This window comes from Pelobates fuscus, chromosome 2 (assembly GCF_036172605.1).
Source record: "Pelobates fuscus isolate aPelFus1 chromosome 2, aPelFus1.pri, whole genome shotgun sequence".
Lineage (NCBI taxonomy): Eukaryota > Metazoa > Chordata > Amphibia > Anura > Pelobatidae > Pelobates > Pelobates fuscus.
Window position 1 is genome coordinate 189,758,261 of NC_086318.1, and position 19,849 is coordinate 189,778,109.

Here is a 19,849-nt window from a genome sequence, read left to right on the forward strand (position 1 = left end):
TCAAATATAGCGTGTTACATTTGAAATTGAAATTCGCCAGATTGGTTACGTTGCCTTTGAGACTGTATAGTAGCCCAGGAAATAAATTTACACCCATAATGACATACCATTTGCAATAGTAGACAACCCAAGGTATTGCAAATGGGGTATGTCCAGTCTTTTGTAGTAGCCATTTGGTCACAAACACTGGCCAAAGTTAGCTTTAGTATTTGTTTGTGTGTGAAAAATGCAAAAAACGCCAATTTTGGCCAGTGTTTGTGATTAAGTGGTTACTAAAAAGACTGGACATACCCCATTTGCAATACCTTGGGTTGTCTACTATTGCAAATGGTATGCCATCATGGGGGTAATTCTCATTCTCATTCCTGGGCTACCATAGGGTCACAAAGGCAACGTAAGCAATCTGGCGAATTTTAATGTGAAAAAAATGAAACACAAGCCTTATATTTGACTCTGTAACTTTTGAAAACACCATAAAACCTGTACATGAGGGGTACTGTTGTACTCGGGAGACTTCGCTGAACACAAATATTTGTGTTACAAAACAGTAAAAAGTATTGCAGCAATAATATCGTCCGTGTAAGTGCTGTTTGTGCGTGAAAAATGCAAAAAACATCACTTTTACTGGCCATATCATTGTTGTAATACATTTGACTGTTTTTAAACACCAATATTTGTGTTCCCGAGTAAAACAGAACCCCCCATGTACAGGTTTTATGGTGTCTTGGAAAGTTATAGGGTTAAATATAGTGCTAGCAGGGGGGGCGGGGCCTGACAGCCAAGATGGCCGGTCGCACAATCTAAATGCTCCAGCGGTACCACATACAAACAAGCGACTAACGACCGGACCGTTACTGCTGGCAGAACTAAGTGACCAAAAACATGCTCAGGAAACCGAGAGAAGCAGAAGGATACCAGTCCGGTGTCGAAGTACGGCCCGGGACGAACAGGCGGCCTGCGGTGGAGCGGTGCCTGAGGCCTGAGAGAAGCGGCCGATCTCTCGGCACGGGCCCTGCACACAAGCATAGCCCTGCACTTAAACACTCATAGGTCTAGATAACGCACACCATACATGGGCTCAATTACTCTATATAATCAGACTTGCTTGAATAGCCTGCAACATAACTACTTACCTAGGGATGTGTGTGATAGCAGTACACCCCTGTTGAAGAGCACCTTCATGATGTCAGTTAGAACAGTTAAAGTTTGTTTCACCACTAAAAACTGACATGAGTGTACCATGTCACCTTTTTGCAACATGCCTAAATCTATGTCTAGCTTGTTTTACCACAAGTACTAAAATGTGCAGAACCCAAGTTCCAAATTGAATGCTTGTTGCTTGTTTAAAACGCGCTGTTGTGGCACATTACATATGCCAGTATTTTTCTTGCACAGTATATTCCTGCAACAAAAGCACGCAACAGTCTATCGTTCCCTGTAACGTTAAGGGTGTTTGATTATGCTTAAGGCTTAACCCATAGATTCATAACGCGAAACTCTATTGTATTCGTTAAAAAGTTAAAACGTGTGTAACTGAAAATACTAACCTAAGCTGGGAATAGCATGAATAATAGTGTATTCCTGCAACAAAAGCATGAAACGGTCTATTTTTCACTGTAATGTTAAGCTAGATTGAATGTGTTTAATATTTAACCTATAAGCGAAAGCCAGCAACAGTCCATTCTTTCACTGAAACGGTAAAAACTCGATTGAATATGTTTAATGTTTAACCTATAGAATCATAACGTTAACCCTACTTATAATCGTTAAAAATGTGCAAGGAACTCATGCCTCCACCCAATCTGTAAAGTTATACATATATGTACACTGTTGTGGCGTCCTGACAACGATTCTGTACTTACCTGCACAAAAAAATAAAGAATTTATTTATAAAAAAAAAAAAATATAGTGCTAGCAAATTAAATTCCCTATACTTTCGGCATGGGTTGTCAGGCAGGTCCCGCTAATTGTAATTAATTAGGATACCTAATTATGTAAAAATATTACATAAATATATGTGTAGAATGAATGTGTGTGTGTGTGTGTGTGTGTGTGTGTGTATATATATATATATATATATATATATATATATAATTTTTATTTATTTATATATATATAGTGATATATTTATGTATATAGATATATATATTTCGTTCTACGTGTATTTTTATATATATATATATATTATCACAATACAGTTAGAACGAACTAAAACACATCTATATATTTAATATTTTATTTGTAATTATTTTTTTAATTTTATTTTTTACGTATTTACATATTTTTTTGATATTATATATAAATATATGTAACAATAATTATATATTTTAAATCAATATCAGTCTACGTGTAATTTGATATTAATATATATATATATATATATATTATTAAAATACACTTAGACAGTGTATATATATATATATATATATATATATATATATACTTAGATCATATATATAAATATCGAGGACTCCGCACTCAATGTACCTGTCTTGTTCTTGCCTTGGTGCTGCCTCGGCCGTCAAAATGTATAATGCAAAAAACGAGTGCACTCGAAAGGACTTGATAGAAAATTATTCCAATTTATTCACATACGTGCCAGTGATCGGTTCAACGTTTCAGTCCTCGTAGGACTTTTATCAAGACTTGATAAAAGTCCTACGAGGACTGAAACGTTGAACCTATCACTGGCACGTATGTGAATAAATTGGAATAATTTTCTATCAAGTCCTTTCGAGTGCACTCGTTTTTTGCATTATATATATATATATATATATATATATATATATATATATATATATATATATGATCTAAGTATATAATTTTTTTTTTTTTTTTACACTTATTTTAACATTTGTTTTATTTGATTTCAGCCAGCAGGGGGACTACCTGTCATTATCGGCAGTCCCCCTGCTGGCAATGCAGCAGGCAGCTATCCCAGCCATGTGATTGTGAGGTCCTCGCAAGGACCTCACTCTCACATGGCCCGGGGGGGCTGAAGAGGACGGAGGTGCTGCGGGGGGCTCCCTGGGAGTCCCCCCAATCGCGATCGTCGGTGTGGGGTCGCCGGCGACCGGGTAAGTAAAAAAAAAAAAAAAAAAAAAACGGAGGGTGTACAATTACGCCCGGTGGCGTTTAGAGCCGCTTAAAAAAAGGACATAATTGTACGCCCTCCAGTCTTAAGGGGTTAACTCCTAAATGACGGTGAATTTAGCAGTGAAATTGCAAGGGAATGATCTATACACTAAAACTGCTTTATTTAGCTAAAGTTATTTAGGTGACTATAGTGTTCCTTCAAGTCACACGTTTGCTATAGCTGCTTTCAAATTCTGTTTAAAAAACAAAAAAAAAAACACTTTTAAATGGACACTGTATGTGCCTTAACTGCTTCATTATGTTGCAGTTTAGTGTCTAGAGTCCCTTTGCACTCTCATTCTATTTAGCATTAAAGGGACACTCCAGACACACTTCAGCTTGTGTAAAGTGTGTGTTCTATTATTTTCATTTCTGGAAAAGTGCAGGATTAAATAGAAATTGGCACTTTTATAAATGAACCTTGTTAAACCCCCCAGCTCCCGGCTGCCAAACAGATAACTTGTCTTGCTAATTCCTCTTTGCTGTACTCCAGAGGCCGCATTTGCTCAGAGCACCTGTTTTGCAAAGGCTTCTCATTGAGCTGCATTTTAAATATCCAGAGTCATTTTAAATATCCAGCTCGTTATGCAGTCATCCATATGAATCAGTGGTTATTTAGAGGACACAAAAAAAACATTCCCTATAGAAGGGGTATCTGGCAGTCTTAGGACTTGTATATGCATGCAGTGAAAACTACCACCCAAATGTTACTTAAGATACTATGTTTAAAAAAATAAATAAAAAAAAAACTAATTTTTATCTTCAAAAACAAACAAACCAAGTTGGGGTGGCATACCAGGTACACTTCTTGCAATTTCATACGCACTTACCCACACACTACAGCCCTTGCACACCCCCACACACTCTACAGCCCTTAAACACATGAACTTTATCTACTATACAAATACACACTGCATCCATTAGGCACACACTCTGTATCCACCACGCACACACCGTTTCTTCCTCACAAACACACACTACATACCCTACACACACTGGATTCCCTATACATATATACTACATTCCCTAAACATACACTCTACCAACGTTTCCTACCACAGCTCTAAGGACCAGCCTTGTGGGCATAAACAGGGAGGCCTCAATTTAATAAGCTTTCTATAATTGTTATTTATATAGCGCCAACAAATTCCACAATGCTTTACAGTGGATGGATGAACAAACATGTTGTAACCAGACAAGTTAGACACACAGGAACAGAGGGGTTGAGGGCCCTGCTCAATGACCTTACATGTTAGAGGGAGTGGGTTAAAGGGACACAAAAGGTAAGGATAGTATTAGACTAATGGCAGTTGCAAGAGCGGAATCAGTCAGGAGCTATTAATAGAAAAGCACAAACAGGGAACAGTGCTGAAATAAACCAATACTATAAATGAGGAAAATAGAAGGCAGCAAACCTAAAAATAGGGTTCCCTCCAGGACCTATTAACAAGATAGTACAAAAGACAAGACAACTAAAGGTTGCGCCAAAGCTGACTGTAGTACAGCTAATAGTAAGCAAAGATCAAATGGTAAATCTTAAAAGGAAAAAAAACCTTTAAAAAGAGAGATAATAAAACAAAGTCCTAAATTTTGCCTGATGGTGAGCCAACGGCCAGAGTAGGGGAATATTCTCTGTATGGACCAAATGGAGATGTCTTCTTTGGATCCGTATGTGAAAAAAGATGATCATGGTGCAATATGTCTAATACAGAAGGTGGATAACAGGAAGAGAAGGTCTGTAGTAGTCCTACACACGTGTAGTAGAGCTTAAACTAGCTCTAGTGTGGATGGCATACAGCGGTACAATCCCCGCCTGTAGGATATGTAGAGAGGTATTGGTCTTTTAATCTGTATGTGGAAAAGAGAGCGAAATGATGGTGCAATACGTCTAGTACAGATGGATAGATAACTGGACAACAGGATCTATTTAAGTCCTACTCACGTGTAGTAGAGCTTGAACCAGCTCTAGAATGAATGGCATACAGCATTATAATCCCCGCTTATAGGATACGTGGAGAGTGGAAAGTACCGTATCAGTATGTAGACCATATAGAGGATAAGGGAATAGAGACAAATGATCGTGCTCGCTGTATAAAATTGTATATTCGGAGTATAGGTAATAAAATGTGTATTCACATATGATTGAGCAGGCGGACTGCTCAATGACTCAGGCGTGAGTGGTATAATCCCCACCTAGGATTTCTTTGGAGTAATACTCAGCAGTAGGAATAAAATCAGGATACCAAGCAGCAATAGTACAAATAAAACAATATAAAAAAGTAAAATGGCACAATCAAAGTAAGTTAAAAGTAGCAAAATACCTATTGGAATACAGAATAAAAATATAAAATATCCACAACACGTTTCACCTATTAGGGCTTTCTCAAGTGAAGACAGAAAATGCATACTTGGTAAGGTAGGGTTTATATAGGGGGACTGATTATTGAGCAATTAAAGATTTGGCACCAAATGACATCATATAAAAATATTAACATTTTTAAAATGCTAATTTTTTAACATATGTAAAGAATACAGTACAGGGCATCTCCTCCTGATATTTGGCATTAAAGCCAAAGGTTTACAAAGGTTGTAAAGGTTGTAAATAGGTTAAAACTGTTATTGTAGATGGTCAGGTGATCGGCATCCATATTGGAAATCGGGCCTACCTCCTGACCTGCCGCTAGAGGTATTGGGAAATGTAGTAGAAAGGGTGATGGGCTGGGTTGGAGAGGAGGTGGTCGAGAATAGAGTTGTGACCGAGTGAGGGGGTGTCGATCATCAGAAGTAATGATCTGAGCCAGTCACCGTGCTTTCATATTGGATTGGCTGAGCTTCTCAAGGGCAGAGCCAGCACAAGCCAAACAGCCCTGGGCCAATTAGCATCTCCTCAAAGAGCGGTATTGAATCAATGCATCTCTATGAGGAAAGTGCAGTGTCTCCATGCAGAGGGTGGAGACACTGAATGGCAGTGCGGCACACTGTGCCTTATTTCCCCAGGAAGCACCTCCAGCAGCTATATGAGGAGTGGCCAGTTGATACATCCCTAATTTCTAAAAAGACAGTGTTTACTGCAAAAAGCCTGAATGCAATGATATATAAGCTGTAGTTGTTCTGGTGACACTAGTGTCCTTTTAATATGTGGGGTAACTGCTTCTTGATCCAAAGAGTGATCTGTCATCATTCTGAGTTTGAGAAGGGATTTTTTCCAACTTTGTAGCAAAATTGGAAAACTCTCTAAACTAGGTTTGCCTTCTGTTGGTTCAACAGCAAAAACAAATGATGCTACTACACTTGGGTGAACGCAAGTCTTTTTTCAGCCTATATCTATGGGTATGTTACTTGGTGTGTCCCTTTGATTTTCATTGTACTCAACTATATCACACCTGTAAATAATAATTGCACTTTATAAATAAAATATTCTAATTGTGTGTTGTACAGGTGGTCATTCCCAGAAGTCCAATTCAGGCTAAAGGCTTGTTGCTTTCATGCATAGAAGATCGAAACCCATGCATTTTCTTTGAACCCAAGATACTGTACAGAGCAGCAGGTAATATAATCTTGTGCATACATGTGGCTGAATTTGCACGATTTAGCAGAATTTTTCTGCAGTACTTATGAGCACAAATGTTTTGAGTTAAAGCAACATTTATATGCTTTGGCTAGCAAGTGTTGTATTGGCTTTTCCTTGTTATGCTTGGCCTTATCTTAAAGTATTGAGTCATTTCCAGTCTTTGGTAAATTCCATTTAAAAAAAAAAAAAAAAAAATGTTCTAACCCTGTGTAGTTTAGCATATAAAGATGCTTTAATCTATCTGTTTTGTTAACTAAAAAGCAAAGAGTGATGCAGTGAACTAAGTTTCATATATGGTAATAATAATCAGTGGTCTCTGGTGGTGGTTTGTTGATATGGATAGAACATTTGCAACCGTTTTATTTCTTGTTGTTTTTTTTTTTTTTTTTTTTTTTTTTTTTTTTAAACAACTTCCTAGTAAAACTCTTAGATTTACTTAGGTTTGAAACTAGACTTAATCCACAACAACAAAACCACCTGCCTAATATCATGTAATACCCCCTCGTCCTTCCAAAACTGCTCTCATGCATCGAGGCATGTGAACCTGTCCTGTGGTATCTAAGAGAGCAACAGGTTTTTTAAGCACATCCCAGAGATGGTCAATTGGATTGAAATCTGTGGAATTTGGAGACCAAGGCAACACAGTGAACGGTCATGCTCCTCAAACAATGCCTGAACTATTTTTTACTTGTGGCAAGGTGCATTATCTTCCTCGAAGAGGCCCCTGCCATCAGCTAACACTATTGCCATGAAGGGGTGTACATGGTCTGCAACAATCTCTAGGTTGCTGGTAAATTTAGAAAATTGGGCAGACTAGATGGGCCGAATGGTTCTTATCTGCCGTCACATTCTATGTTTCTATGTCAAAGTAACATCCACATGAATGCTAGGACCCAAGCTTTACCAGCAGAACATTACCCCAGAGCATAACACTGCCTCCTCTGGCCTGCCTTCTTCCAATAGTGCATCTTGCTGTCATCTCTATCCCACGTAAACGACCCACACATCCCGACCATCTACCTGATTTAAAAGAAAATGTGATTCGTCAGACCAGGCAACTTTCTTCTTTTGCTCCATGGTCTATATCTTATGCTCACTTTTCCATTGGGCACTTTCAGTGGTGGACAGGGGTCATCATGGGTACTCTGACCAGTCTGAAGTTGTGCTGCACCAGACAGGCCAGCCATTGTTTCTCACATGCATCAATGAGCCTTGTATGCCCATGACCCTCACACCAGTTTACGGGTTGTTCTTCCTTGCACCAATTTTGGTACGAAGAACACCCCACAAGACTTGCCATTTGGTAGATGCTCTGACATCAGTCATCTAACCATTGCTCTTTGACCCATGTCAAAGTATTTATATATTCGGGAATTTCATGCTATTAGGTCAGGGACCTCATTTAGAGGCTCCATGATTCAAACCATTAGATTCAAGTGTTTGTAGTATCTATACCATTATCTACAATATTTAGCTTTGGTTTTTATTCCTTTACCATCTATTTGGTGTGTTCTCCATTCCTATAAGCAAAGAATGATTGACTTGTACATTTTTTTTTTCTCCTCTGAAAGATCACTCCCATATATCTGTGTAATTTTCTATATATGTTTATTCTGCCCTATGTCTTTTACAGGGAGTGCAGAATTATTAGGCAAGTTGTATTTTTGAGGATTCATTTTATTATTGAACAACAACCATGTTCTCAATGAACCCAAAAAACTCATTAATATCAAAGCTGAATATTTTTGGAAGTAGTTTTTAGTTTGTTTTTAGTTATAGCTATTTTAGGGGGATATCTGTGTGTGCAGGTGACTATTACTGTGCATAATTATTAGGCAACTTAACAAAAAACAAATATATTCCCATTTCAATTATTTATTTTTACCAGTGAAACCAATATAACATCTCAACATTCACAAATATACATTTCTGACATTCAAAAACATAACAAAAACAAATCAGTGACCAATATAGCCACCTTTCTTTGCAAGGACACTCAAAAGCCTGCCATCCATTGATTCTGTCAGTGTTTTGATCTGTTCACCATCAACATTGCGTGCAGCAGCAACCACAGCCTCCCAGACACTGTTCAGAGAGGTGTACTGTTTTCCCTTGTAAATCTCACATTTGATGATGGACCACAGGTTCTCAATGGGGTTCAGATCAGGTGAACAAGGAGGCCATGTCATTAGATTTTCTTCTTTTATACCCTTTCTTGCCAGCCACGCTGTGGAGTACTTGGACGCGTGTGATGGAGCATTATCCTGCATGAAAATCATGTTTTTCTTGAAGGATGCAGACTTCTTCCTGTACCACTGCTTGAAGAAGGTGTCTTCCAGAAACTGGGAGTTGAGCTTGACTCCATCCTCAACCCGAAAAGGCCCCACAAGCTCATCTTTGATGATACCAGCCCAAACCAGTACTCCACCTCCACCTTGCTGGCATCTGAGTCGGACTGGAGCTCTCTGCCCTTTACCAATCCATCCATCTGGCCCATCAAGACTCACTCTCATTTCATCAGTCCATAAAACCTTAGAAAAATCAGTCTTGAGATATTTCTTGGCCCAGTCTTGACGTTTCAGCTTGTGTGTCTTGTTCAGTGGTGGTCGTCTTTCAGCCTTTCTTACCCTGGCCATGTCTCTGAGTATTGCACACCTTGTGCTTTCGGGCACTCCAGTGATGTTGCAGCTCTGAAATATGGCCAAACTGGTGGCAAGTGGCATCTTGGCAGCTGCACGCTTGACTTTTCTCAGTTCATGGGCAGTTATTTTGCGCCTTGGTTTCTCCACACGCTTCTTGCGACCCTGTTGACTATTTTGAATGAAACGCTTGATTGTTCGATGATCACGCTTCAGAAGCTTTGCAATTTTAAGAGAGCTGCATCCCTCTGCAAGATATCTCACTATTTTTTGACTTTTCTGAGGCTGTCAAGTCCTTCTTTTGACCCATTTTGCCAAAGGAAAGGAAGTTGCCTAATAATTATGCACACCTGATATAGGGTGTTGATGTCATTAGACAACACCCCTTCTCATTACAGAGATGCACATCACCTAATATGCTTAATTGGTAGTAGGCTTTCGAGCCTATACAGCTTGGAGTAAGACAACATGCATAAAGAGGATGATGTGGTCAAAATACTCATTTGCCTAATAATTCTGCACACAGTGTATATTAGCAAAGTTCCTGTTGTTATTTAGGGCCCCGACCCGCCGCTCAGGGGCGGGGGCTGGCAATAGGTCCCCCGTTCAGTTTAATAGCCCCCACTCGCGCGGCATGGGTAGAGGCTCGGGAGGGGGGACACTGGCTGCTCACTGTTTACTAGACATGCCCTTACTTGTGGTATTGCGAGTAGGGGCAGAATTTACTAACACTAAGTAATCTTTACGTAATATTAGTAAATTTGTCTGAAAGACCAATTCAGCCTTTTGGTAGAGAGCACCCGGTATAGCAGCGGCTGCACAAATAGGATCAGAGTTTCATTCGAATGAAATTCCGATCCGAACAAAGTCCCGAATTGCGTCCTAACACGAATTGAGGATGAAATTAGGTAGTATCGCCAGCGTTCTGTCTAAGTGACAGGACGTTCGGGAATACTGACAAGAAGCATCACAAGATCACGGATCAAAGGTGATAATTGTGGGAAAATTGCTTTGATCACCGGAAACTAAGCACACTTCGCTCCTCCGCTGGTCAAAGCTGGTCAAGCGTAGTCCCTACTTTGTCTTTTATGTTTAAAGAAAAATAGAGCAGACAGTAAGAAATGAAGAACAGATCCTGACAGAGGGAGAGGAGACTAATCGCATTAATACTATTCACTAGGGGATGAGGTAATGTGCTGCCATAGAATTCACATTAGACACCCAGATTCCTTTTTCTGGGCTGGCTGACACCTCTTATCTTCGATCTTTGCTTAGCAGATAACTCCCCTAATTAAGGACACCAAATAAAGGAACTATCTGCGAAACAGCACCCTAGTTTGGTATCTTTACATATGGAATCTCACATAAGTGTACCAATTTAGGAAATTATCTACTAAGCAGCTAAAAGAGCAAAATTTAAAAAGCCTTTTTCTTAATTTTAATATTTTAATTGTTTAGTAGATAACTCCCTTATTCGTTATCCGTATGTGTGATTGACATATTTAAAGGGACACTATAGTCTCCAAAACAACTTTAGCTTAATGAAGCAGTTTTGGTGTATAGATTGTGCCCCTGTAGTCTCACTGCTCAATTATCTGCCGTTTAGGAGTTAAATCACTTTTATCTCCTATAATTTAGTGGCTTTCAATCTTGAGCCACTAATTATAGACCCAGCTGACGGAGAGCCTCAGGTTTCGAATGATACCTGGAGCTTCCTGGTACCAGAAGTGATCATAAAGGCATGATGACCTCTGCTGAAACTGGGCGATACAACACCATACAATGCAGATTAATGGCTTCCCTCTGGGCAGATATTGAATGCAACCTAGGACCCGGAGTGCTGGCAGCACCTGTTCTATATATTCATCATTGCTGATATAGAATTGACGCCCAGGATCTTGTAGTATAAGAGAAAACCCATACTTTATGAATGCCTAGAGCAGGAGTAGGCAACCTTTTAGCAGCACTGTGCCAAAATAGGATTGTGATGTCCCGTAGCGTGCTGGTCCTATTTTTTTTTTTTTTTTTTTAATTCTTTATTTTTGCAGTGCTTTAAATTCACAGACATGCTTGTTTTTCACGACAGCAGGTACATGCCAGTGTAATAATACAAATTATACATTGTCGCGGTAATTGTTGACAGCACTTTTTTTTTTTTTTTGTAAGCGTAATAAACAAGAAGGTGACGATAGTTAAGTAGTGTTACAAATCACGAGTAATAGCATGCATAACATTGTAGACATAGATGTGTTAAACAGGCTATAGAAGGTTTAACAGCTAACTCTGCTTCATGACTGTAGGTAATTTCGTCGGTACATCTAGACTGCTGATTTTGAGCGTCAAACATACATAGAGTTTGCTTAGACTGAAATAACAAGCTGTACTCGCTTTGGACATGTTAAGTAAAGAGCATTAGGTTACATGGTAGGCAAGCAGATTGTATGTAAGCATACATTGACTATTGTAGAAGTAAATTGTGCTAACAAATTATATCAAGAACCTCTGAGTAACAACAAATACATTAAAACAGAGTAATGCTATGACGGTTATTGCTGTGTGGTGTACAGGTTTGAGTGACAAGATTGAGTATCTAGGTGCACGATGATAGTGAGCATTCTAAAATCAGCAATTGCGCCAGCGTTTCTAGCTAGGGGCACACTCATTACTATAAGATGCTAAACATGTTGTGTAGTGTTGGTGGGAGCTGGTGTATGGTAAGGTACGAAGTTACATAGAGTCCCAATAGGTAGGAGAAAGATCATGCATAGTTTTAGCATGTTAGTCCCATTGCGTGGAGCTCCATCACCAGCTTGCAGCTGCCTTCCCTATCCAGCCTTGTCACCCGATCCCTGAGCGGTGCTGAGTGTAGGAGCGTTCAGAGGTAGTCAGCTGGTCGGCTGTACAGCCCTTTGTGGACGCGGTGCCTCCATAGCCCCGGAGTAATGCGAGGGCTGGTACCTTCAGGCCACGAGCCTGGGGTCCTTCCAGGTCCAGGATCGTCCCCGTCGAGGGGGTGCGTTGGGTCTTGCGTATGTCAGGCTTGTGTCTCCGTGTGTTGCTTACGGCCCTCCGCCTGTGTGGCCGGTACCTGCGGGTGAGTCCCCTCATTGCCCTCTGTCCAGGCGGGCGTTTTATGTGGATTATATAAGATTTACCGGTAGTAGCGCCCATTAGAGGCTTCCCTGTCCCCTCGGTGCTGCTGGGTTGTGCTGTGGTCGGATCAGGAGGAGGTTTGGCTGCAGCTGGTCGTGTGTGGGCCCAAAGCTTAGCCCAGAACCTCTCAAAAATCCGGTCCAGTGAGTCTCTCGTGTTGAGATTGGGTTCGGGTGGTGCAGGTTGCTGCTGATTGCCCTTGGTTAGGTCGTCGCTTGTGTCCGCCATCTTAGAGGCCTGTATCTCCGGTCCGTCTGCTCTAGCTGCCGGTTTCAATAGCAGGTCGGAGACCGGTCCAGTTCTTTGTGGCGGGGACCGGGATAACCCCCACCGGTCCGTAGGGGGGGGGGTTTGGTTAGTGCCTGCTTGTGGCTCAGAGTGATGAGCGGGAAGCGCCCGTCTTCCCAGCCCGGTCACTCTCGTAGGCCTCAGCCTTCCGCCTTGAATCCCGGGCATTCCGGGTGACGTGTTGGGTATCTGCGGGTGCATACTGGGTTCCCCAATTAGTGTAGCCTCGTTATGTGAGGTTTTTACGGTTGCACCCCCTGATTTCAGGCGTTTTTGTCGTCGGTTGGTGAGAGCTCAAGCAGAGCACGTCTTGCTCGGTTGCAGGTCAGGCTCCGCCCCCCCCCTATTTTTTTTAAAATTGAGATGTGTATGTTGCCGTATTCTGCTTATTTATTTAGTTTCTTTGCTTTAGTTGCTTTGTATTTTTGTATTTGTGTGTATATAAGCTATTATATTGTATATGTTTGCGTAGTTTGTGGTATCCCGTATGATACCTATGAATGTGCGCTGTGTGTGGATGGATGTCACATAGTGTTTGGTAGTGTGTTTGGGGTATTACATGTGAGAGGCTGCATGTGGGTTTGTGTGCATGGATGTGGATTGTAGTGGTGTTTAGTTTGTGCGGATTGTTACATAGTAACATATATAGTTACATAGCTGAAAAGAGACTTGCATCCATCTAGTTCAGCCTTCATATTATTTGTATGAGGGAGGGTTATTCTGCAGCTCTGTGTATATCCAGGCTGGCCAGGTACATGTCATGGGCAGGAGCTGTGATAGCTGCTGTGGGCTTTTCTACTCCAGTGTGGATTCCCATTCACAAGTGATGGGAGGAAGTGATCTGAGATCACTTCCTCTACATGCTGCAATGCATAAATTGAGGATTACCCTTCACCACCCTTTTGTATTAGCAGATATCTGAAGTTTCCCTGGGACTCCTGATAGGCCAGAGCCTGTTTGGCTCTAGCAGCCTCGAGTGCAGTGCATGGCACACGTTCCATAGGTTGCCTACCCCTAGCCTAGAGTATAAGCAAATCACACATCTGTCAATTTTCTTGACATTTTCAGTTATTTAGCAGGAGTTGTTTATAAGGCTATTAAAGCTTCACGTCAGAAAACATGCAAAATTCATTAAAAAAAAAAAAAAACATGAATAAGAAAACCTATGATAAATTTCCATAAAAAAACAAACAAACTATTATACTGCAAGGATTTTATTCAAGCTTTTATGAATGGAGATAGCTGCAAGTTGTACATCTTTTATTGGATAGTAAATAGTTGAACTACAAATCCCATAAATCACTGTTGCGCTGTTTAGGTGAAACATTCAAGGTTCTTAATATAGGAAAGGTAACATTACAACAGTTTGAATAAAAAGCTCTTATCAGTATTCCAGTATTCTTTTTTTTTTTTTAATTCATTTTTACAGAGTTTATTTTAATGAGTCATATTTAAAAATTTAATTAGTTTTTTTTAATTTTATTTATTTTTTTCTTAATATGCTAGGTGCAAGCTTACGTTTTTTTTTTTTTTGAATTCTTTATTTTTGTTGTGCAGTTAAGTACATAACATTCACAAACGCCACAACAGCGTACTTTATATAGGTATACAGGCTTAACAATGGCATGAGTATGTGCACATTTTTTAAGTATCAACAAGCTCACTGAATCTCTTGAACATTAGCGGAGAGTATCTGCACAGTAGTTTAGCATGCGTGTGGATTAGGTGTACTCTGCAGGGAACTATTGCAGTATTTTAAATGCTGGGATATACATATCTGCCTGAAAAATAAAGCTGAAAGTGCAGATGTAAAAACGGTAGGCAAGAAAATTGTCAATAAATTAGAATAAGTAAGTAACATAATAAACAAGCAAGGTGAGGACTGATGCTTAGTTGCCGCTGGGTTCATATATTTACGGTAACCGGGGGCAGTCCTCATGGTGCTAGGGATAACTGATGTCAAATAACACATTAAACATTACATTTATGCAGGTCGACTGCCCTGGGGGGCTAATTGCCGGTTTCAATGGGTAGCAGTGGTTAAATAAATCGGCTCGCTAGTGCGTAGCTGTTAAGCAGTATTTTAACGAACCTATACAGCATAGTCAATACAGAGGTATAGGCGTAAAACAATACAACTTGCTGGACAACCTTGGTGTGCTGCCTTTTGACTGCCTATAAAGTGGATCTCCCCTTGCGTTACCTTGTGTTGACTCAAGTGTGAAAAATAAAATAAAAATGGTAAGTATTAAGAAAAAATAATCGCTCGTGGCTGAGAAAGCCGTTATCAGGGTGTCAGGGGCATAGTAAGTGCGGGTTGGCATGCTGATATGATGAGTGGGCGGATTCAGGCGTAATATGGCACAGAAGGCTGTGTCCCGTCAGACCATAGTTGGCGATGAAAACGGTAAGTTATTGACCACCAATCGTAAATTGCTTGCAATGGATAAAACATATTTATAAGGCAGTAGTTGCCGTTAATAAGTACTAAAATTAAACGGAGGTCATACTAGTGGGTATATGAGTGCGTGAGTATGTGATGGCTCCCTTTCAAAGTAGTGTTGTTACATTGTCAGCCTGTATTTGACATGCTGTTGGGTTAGTGCAGTCGGTAACCTATCGGAGACATCCCCCATAGCAATTGGGACTGGTCGAGTGATGTGAGGGATATACTTCTAAGTATGCCCTAAGTCTAGGTCGAAGTCTTGTGGGCAAAACCTGCCAGCAGCATGTGAGTGCTATGTGTTGATAGCTCTTTATCGGCTAGGTGTAGGGAAGGCATACTAAGTAAGCAAATATAAGGACGGTCGGTGAGGCCGGCCGGCTAGTGACCGCTGGTATAGTCTGCTGTCAGGTGTGCGTGCTTAGGCCCGCCTTAATGATAACAACGAAGGCGGAAGCGTAACCGTGGAGGGTTCATGCATATACCATTACACTGTTAGGAGTTAAAGGAGAGGGAACAAAAATATGATTAAAAGCATAAAAAGGGAAAAAGGCATAAAACATATTGTGCTCAAGTGTGGGGAGACTAATAGTCCCCGGTGTATCTCAGTCCTCAGGTCATCTGAAGGTATGCACGGTGTCGTGCCACAAATTATGTTGAACCTCCGGGATATGTCCATTATCAGGTTGTGGCCCTGGCATATGGGTCTGCGAGTGTGCTGCGGGGCACGAACTCCGGTGCTTCAGCAGAATATCTCCCCGGCGGGTGTACTTGGCTTGCTGGTCGTGTCGGCTGGGCCATTGCGTTCAAGGGGAGTCCGAGCAGGCTCAGCTTCTCATTGGCTTCTTGCAGGTCGCGGATGGTATGCTTGTTGCCTCCTACGTCTACCGTAAGGGTGCGCCCCGGACCCCATCTGTACCGGATTTGGTGGCGACGCAGGAGAGCCGTGAGAGGGCTCATTTGCCTCCTCCACCCTAGTGTTCCGCCCGACAGGTCCGCATAGAACGATATGGACATGTCTTCGAAAGGGTAAGTAGGTTGACCCCTAACGGCTTCTAGGATCGCTTGTTTGTCTCTGAATGACTGGAACTGGAGGATCAGGTCCCCCGTTGCAGTTGGGGAGGCCGAGGCAGGTCGTGGTATTCGGAACAGGCCGTCCAGTACGGTTGCCCTTGCTGCCTTAGGGGAGAGTATTGATGTGAGTAATCTCCTGACTAAATGTGGCAGTTCGGCTTCGGGAACGGAGTCTGCGATCCCACGTAGCTTTATATTGTTCCGTCTGGCCTTGTCCTCGTGGGCGGCAATTTGTTGCTCATGTTGCCGAGTTTTGAGTTGCAGGTCCCTTAGTGCGGTCTGGAGGTCTGCAATTTGCTTCGCTTGGCTGGTAGAAGTGGTTTCCACTGCAGCCAATCTGTTGGTAATGCCCTTAATGTCCCCTCTGATCAGGGCCACGTCCTCCGCTATTTTTTTGTGATGGTCCGCCATGAGGGCCCCTATTGCCTCCATGGTCACTGGGGTATGGGGTTTTGTGGGTGGCTGTGTCCGTGATGCGGTCGGAGTCGACATGGGCAGCATGAGGTCTCCCCCATCTTCGTCTGACGACCCTTCTGTGAAGTCAGAGCAGCCTCCGTGTAGGGACGCCATCTTGGCTCCTGCAGCATCGTGCGCCTGCCGCCATAATTCCCCGATATCCATGCCCTGGCGGGGTTTGTCGGGTTTCGCCTTTTTGGTTTTCCTGCCCATTGTGCTCGTGGGGTCTCGGGGTCCCCCCTTGGGAGGTTTGATGAGAGAATAAGTGCGGGTAGTACGGGTTTTTTCGCTATTTGGTCCGGAGCTAGGCGGCCATGCGACCGTCTGCCTCGGGTGCTAGGCTCCGCCCTCCGCAAGCTTACGTTCGAATACAGTTATGCTATTTGGTTTGTATATCTGCCACAAAGCATTTAATGGCCTCTTAACCAGTGTACGTTTCTGCGTTATTACTCCTAGTTAATATGCAAACCAAAATGATTTACTGATATGCAGTGATACATGTATTATATTGTTTTTTTTATTGCAATGTGCAAACACAAAGAAAGGAAATGATTCAGTAATGTATGCCACCATGGAGAAAAAAGGTCACTGTCATTAGCACGATCTTTGAGAAATTAGTCTAAGTGATTCAGTGCAAGTTATGACATCTACCCTGTTCAATAAATATGTAAAAATTGTCCTTATGGGAACTTATGATAAGAGAACTGGCATAACAGAGACAGAATCTTCTTCTTCTTTTTTTTTTTTTGGGGGGGGGGGGCTTCTAACAAAATTAACTCCAGATGTACCTGTGTTAGTGAGGAGACCTCGGGACCTACACTGTAAAAATATTATATAATTTATTTTAGTATTTACATCAAAGTTGTCAGTTGACAGTTATAAAACTACATGGAAATGAAAGCAAAAGCACAGAAAATGCAAATACTGTGCTTCTTGCTACCAGATGTAAATTGGCATGACTGTATTGTAGTCCTCCCAGTCCCTCCTTTGGCATATAGTTAAAGGAAATTGCTAACAATTCTGAGGCTGCAAAATGGACATATAAATCCGTGTGCTGCACTGAAATCTAGAGATAGGTCGTTGTGTGTGTGTATATGTATGTATTCTTGAATTGGGTAAAATTTATACAGAGGTGTATGTATAATAAATTATGCGTGGACTACAGAAGACACTTGCTGCTGCCGTAAATCTGTTTCTGAACATAAAGACCATGGGAGCGGACAGATCTGCTCTCACTGGAGTCATGTAAGGAATCAAGGTGATATGGACTAATCTTGATAGAATATTCTAAGTTAATGGAGTTGATGAACTGAATATCGAGGCGTAAATTCATAAGTAAGGTTTGAGTGATAGGTGCACACCTCTGATGCCTGTGTAGAAGTATTATTAGTAGGGAGGGGCATTAACATCAAAGATCTTGTTCAGTGAAAATCCATGTGAACTCAGTCCCCTCTCTATGGTCTTGCTTACTGGTGTTTTTTTGTAAACAAATTTTGACTTGACTTACCGTAATACCAGCAAAATGCGATAAATTAATCTCCTGATCAAAATAAAACTAGAATCCTCCCCCCCACACGCATACACCTTCTACGGTATGCATGTGACTTACAGTCTCCCTACACATTTCATATAATGAGATTTAATTTTAAACTTCCTTTATTGCACAGTCTGATTAATTTTTAATTTCTTATCTCCTGCTCTGTTAATGAGCTGCTAGGACCCGCCTCCAGTGTGTGATCATAGGTTCAATTAAAAGAGCAGAAGATAAAAACTTAAGTATATACATTGCGGTTTCCGATTTTATCAAACATGAAACCATTTAAATTTTTTATCATACAGGCTCTGTAGGAGTCAACGGCTTTCAGTGTGTGTCTGCCTGTGTGTCTGTCAGTCAGTGAGTGTGTGTGTCTGTCAGTGAATGAGTGACAGGAGGGGGTGGCAAAATGGATCTTTGCCTAGGGCGGCATAAATCCTTGCACCAGCCCTGTGTTTTATTAGGACTTTACTGCTGTTACTATGCAAACAGCAGTAAATGGCTAGGATTTAGGAAAGAAGGTATAAAGTCCAAACTTGTAAACAACCAAAAAGCTTCCTATGCTAAAACTTTTAAACTTGGTCTAGGGGCCTATTCACCAACATATTAAATATCAAAAAGCATAAATATAACATTCCATTAATTCCCTCCTTTGTTCACAGAGTGAACAGCATAAGGAAAGAAAATTACCTGGGTATGTTGCCATACCTCCAAAATTACCTGACTTGCCCAGTAATCCAGGATCAGGAGGAAAAAACCCCAAACAATTTGGAAATCTAAGTGGGAGCCGCGGCCGTGCAAGCCCTGCTCCTCCTTCACAGAGCTGCTGTCATCTTATGCGTAGGGATTGGTATTGTCCATCAGAATCTTTGGCCTTTCTCCTAGTAGGAATACACAAACACTTAAATACAGAAATAAATACATACAGCACAACTAATAGAATACATATTAATGTCTACCTTCCGAGGGAACCTAACAACCTCTCAAACCAAAAGTCGAGTCAAACCCGTCAGCGTATCCCTCATCTTGTTTTTTTTTTTTTTTTTTACATTCTTTATTTTTCTTTACGGACAGATAACATCAAATTTGTGTTAAAGCTTTGAACATATATGTAGGAACAATCATATAGCAATTAAACATTCGGCTTTTAGCTGTGAACACAGTCAGTCACACTATTGCTACGCTGCTAGAATAAGAACATGTTTCCCTGATAGTTAACTAAGAGTGGTGTCTGTATTAACATGCTTGTAGGCGTATTTATTTTTTTGTGTCCACTGTAGGGAAAGTAGGAGGGGTGAAAACTCGGGCGGCAATTGAGCTGTCTTTATGTGCTGATTGTGTTGGTTTCCCTTTTGTTTTCAGTTTACTTTGGGTCTCCATGTCTGGCTATATTGTTGTCTTGCGTTCAAGTGTTACGAGTGTTTTTTTTTTTTTTTGTTTGTTTTTGTAGCTCTTTTACCTAGATCGTTTTCCATCTCCGTTTTCTATTTTTAGTGTTGCACCACTTTGACTCTCTGCTGGTATTGTGTCTGTCCCCCATAAGTTCGTGTGTTGGT

General features: G+C 41.1%; 1 protein-coding gene across 1 annotated transcript in view; it reads left to right on the forward strand.

Moving 5' to 3' along the window:
• Window positions 1-19,849, forward strand: part of BCKDHB (branched chain keto acid dehydrogenase E1 subunit beta) — a 270,779-nt gene that overhangs the window by 123,225 nt on the left and 127,705 nt on the right. Inside the window, exon 6 of the mRNA XM_063443021.1 lies at window positions 6,574-6,682. Within this exon, the coding sequence (XP_063299091.1) occupies window positions 6,574-6,682 (109 nt within the window). The remainder of the gene's footprint in view (window positions 1-6,573; window positions 6,683-19,849) is intronic.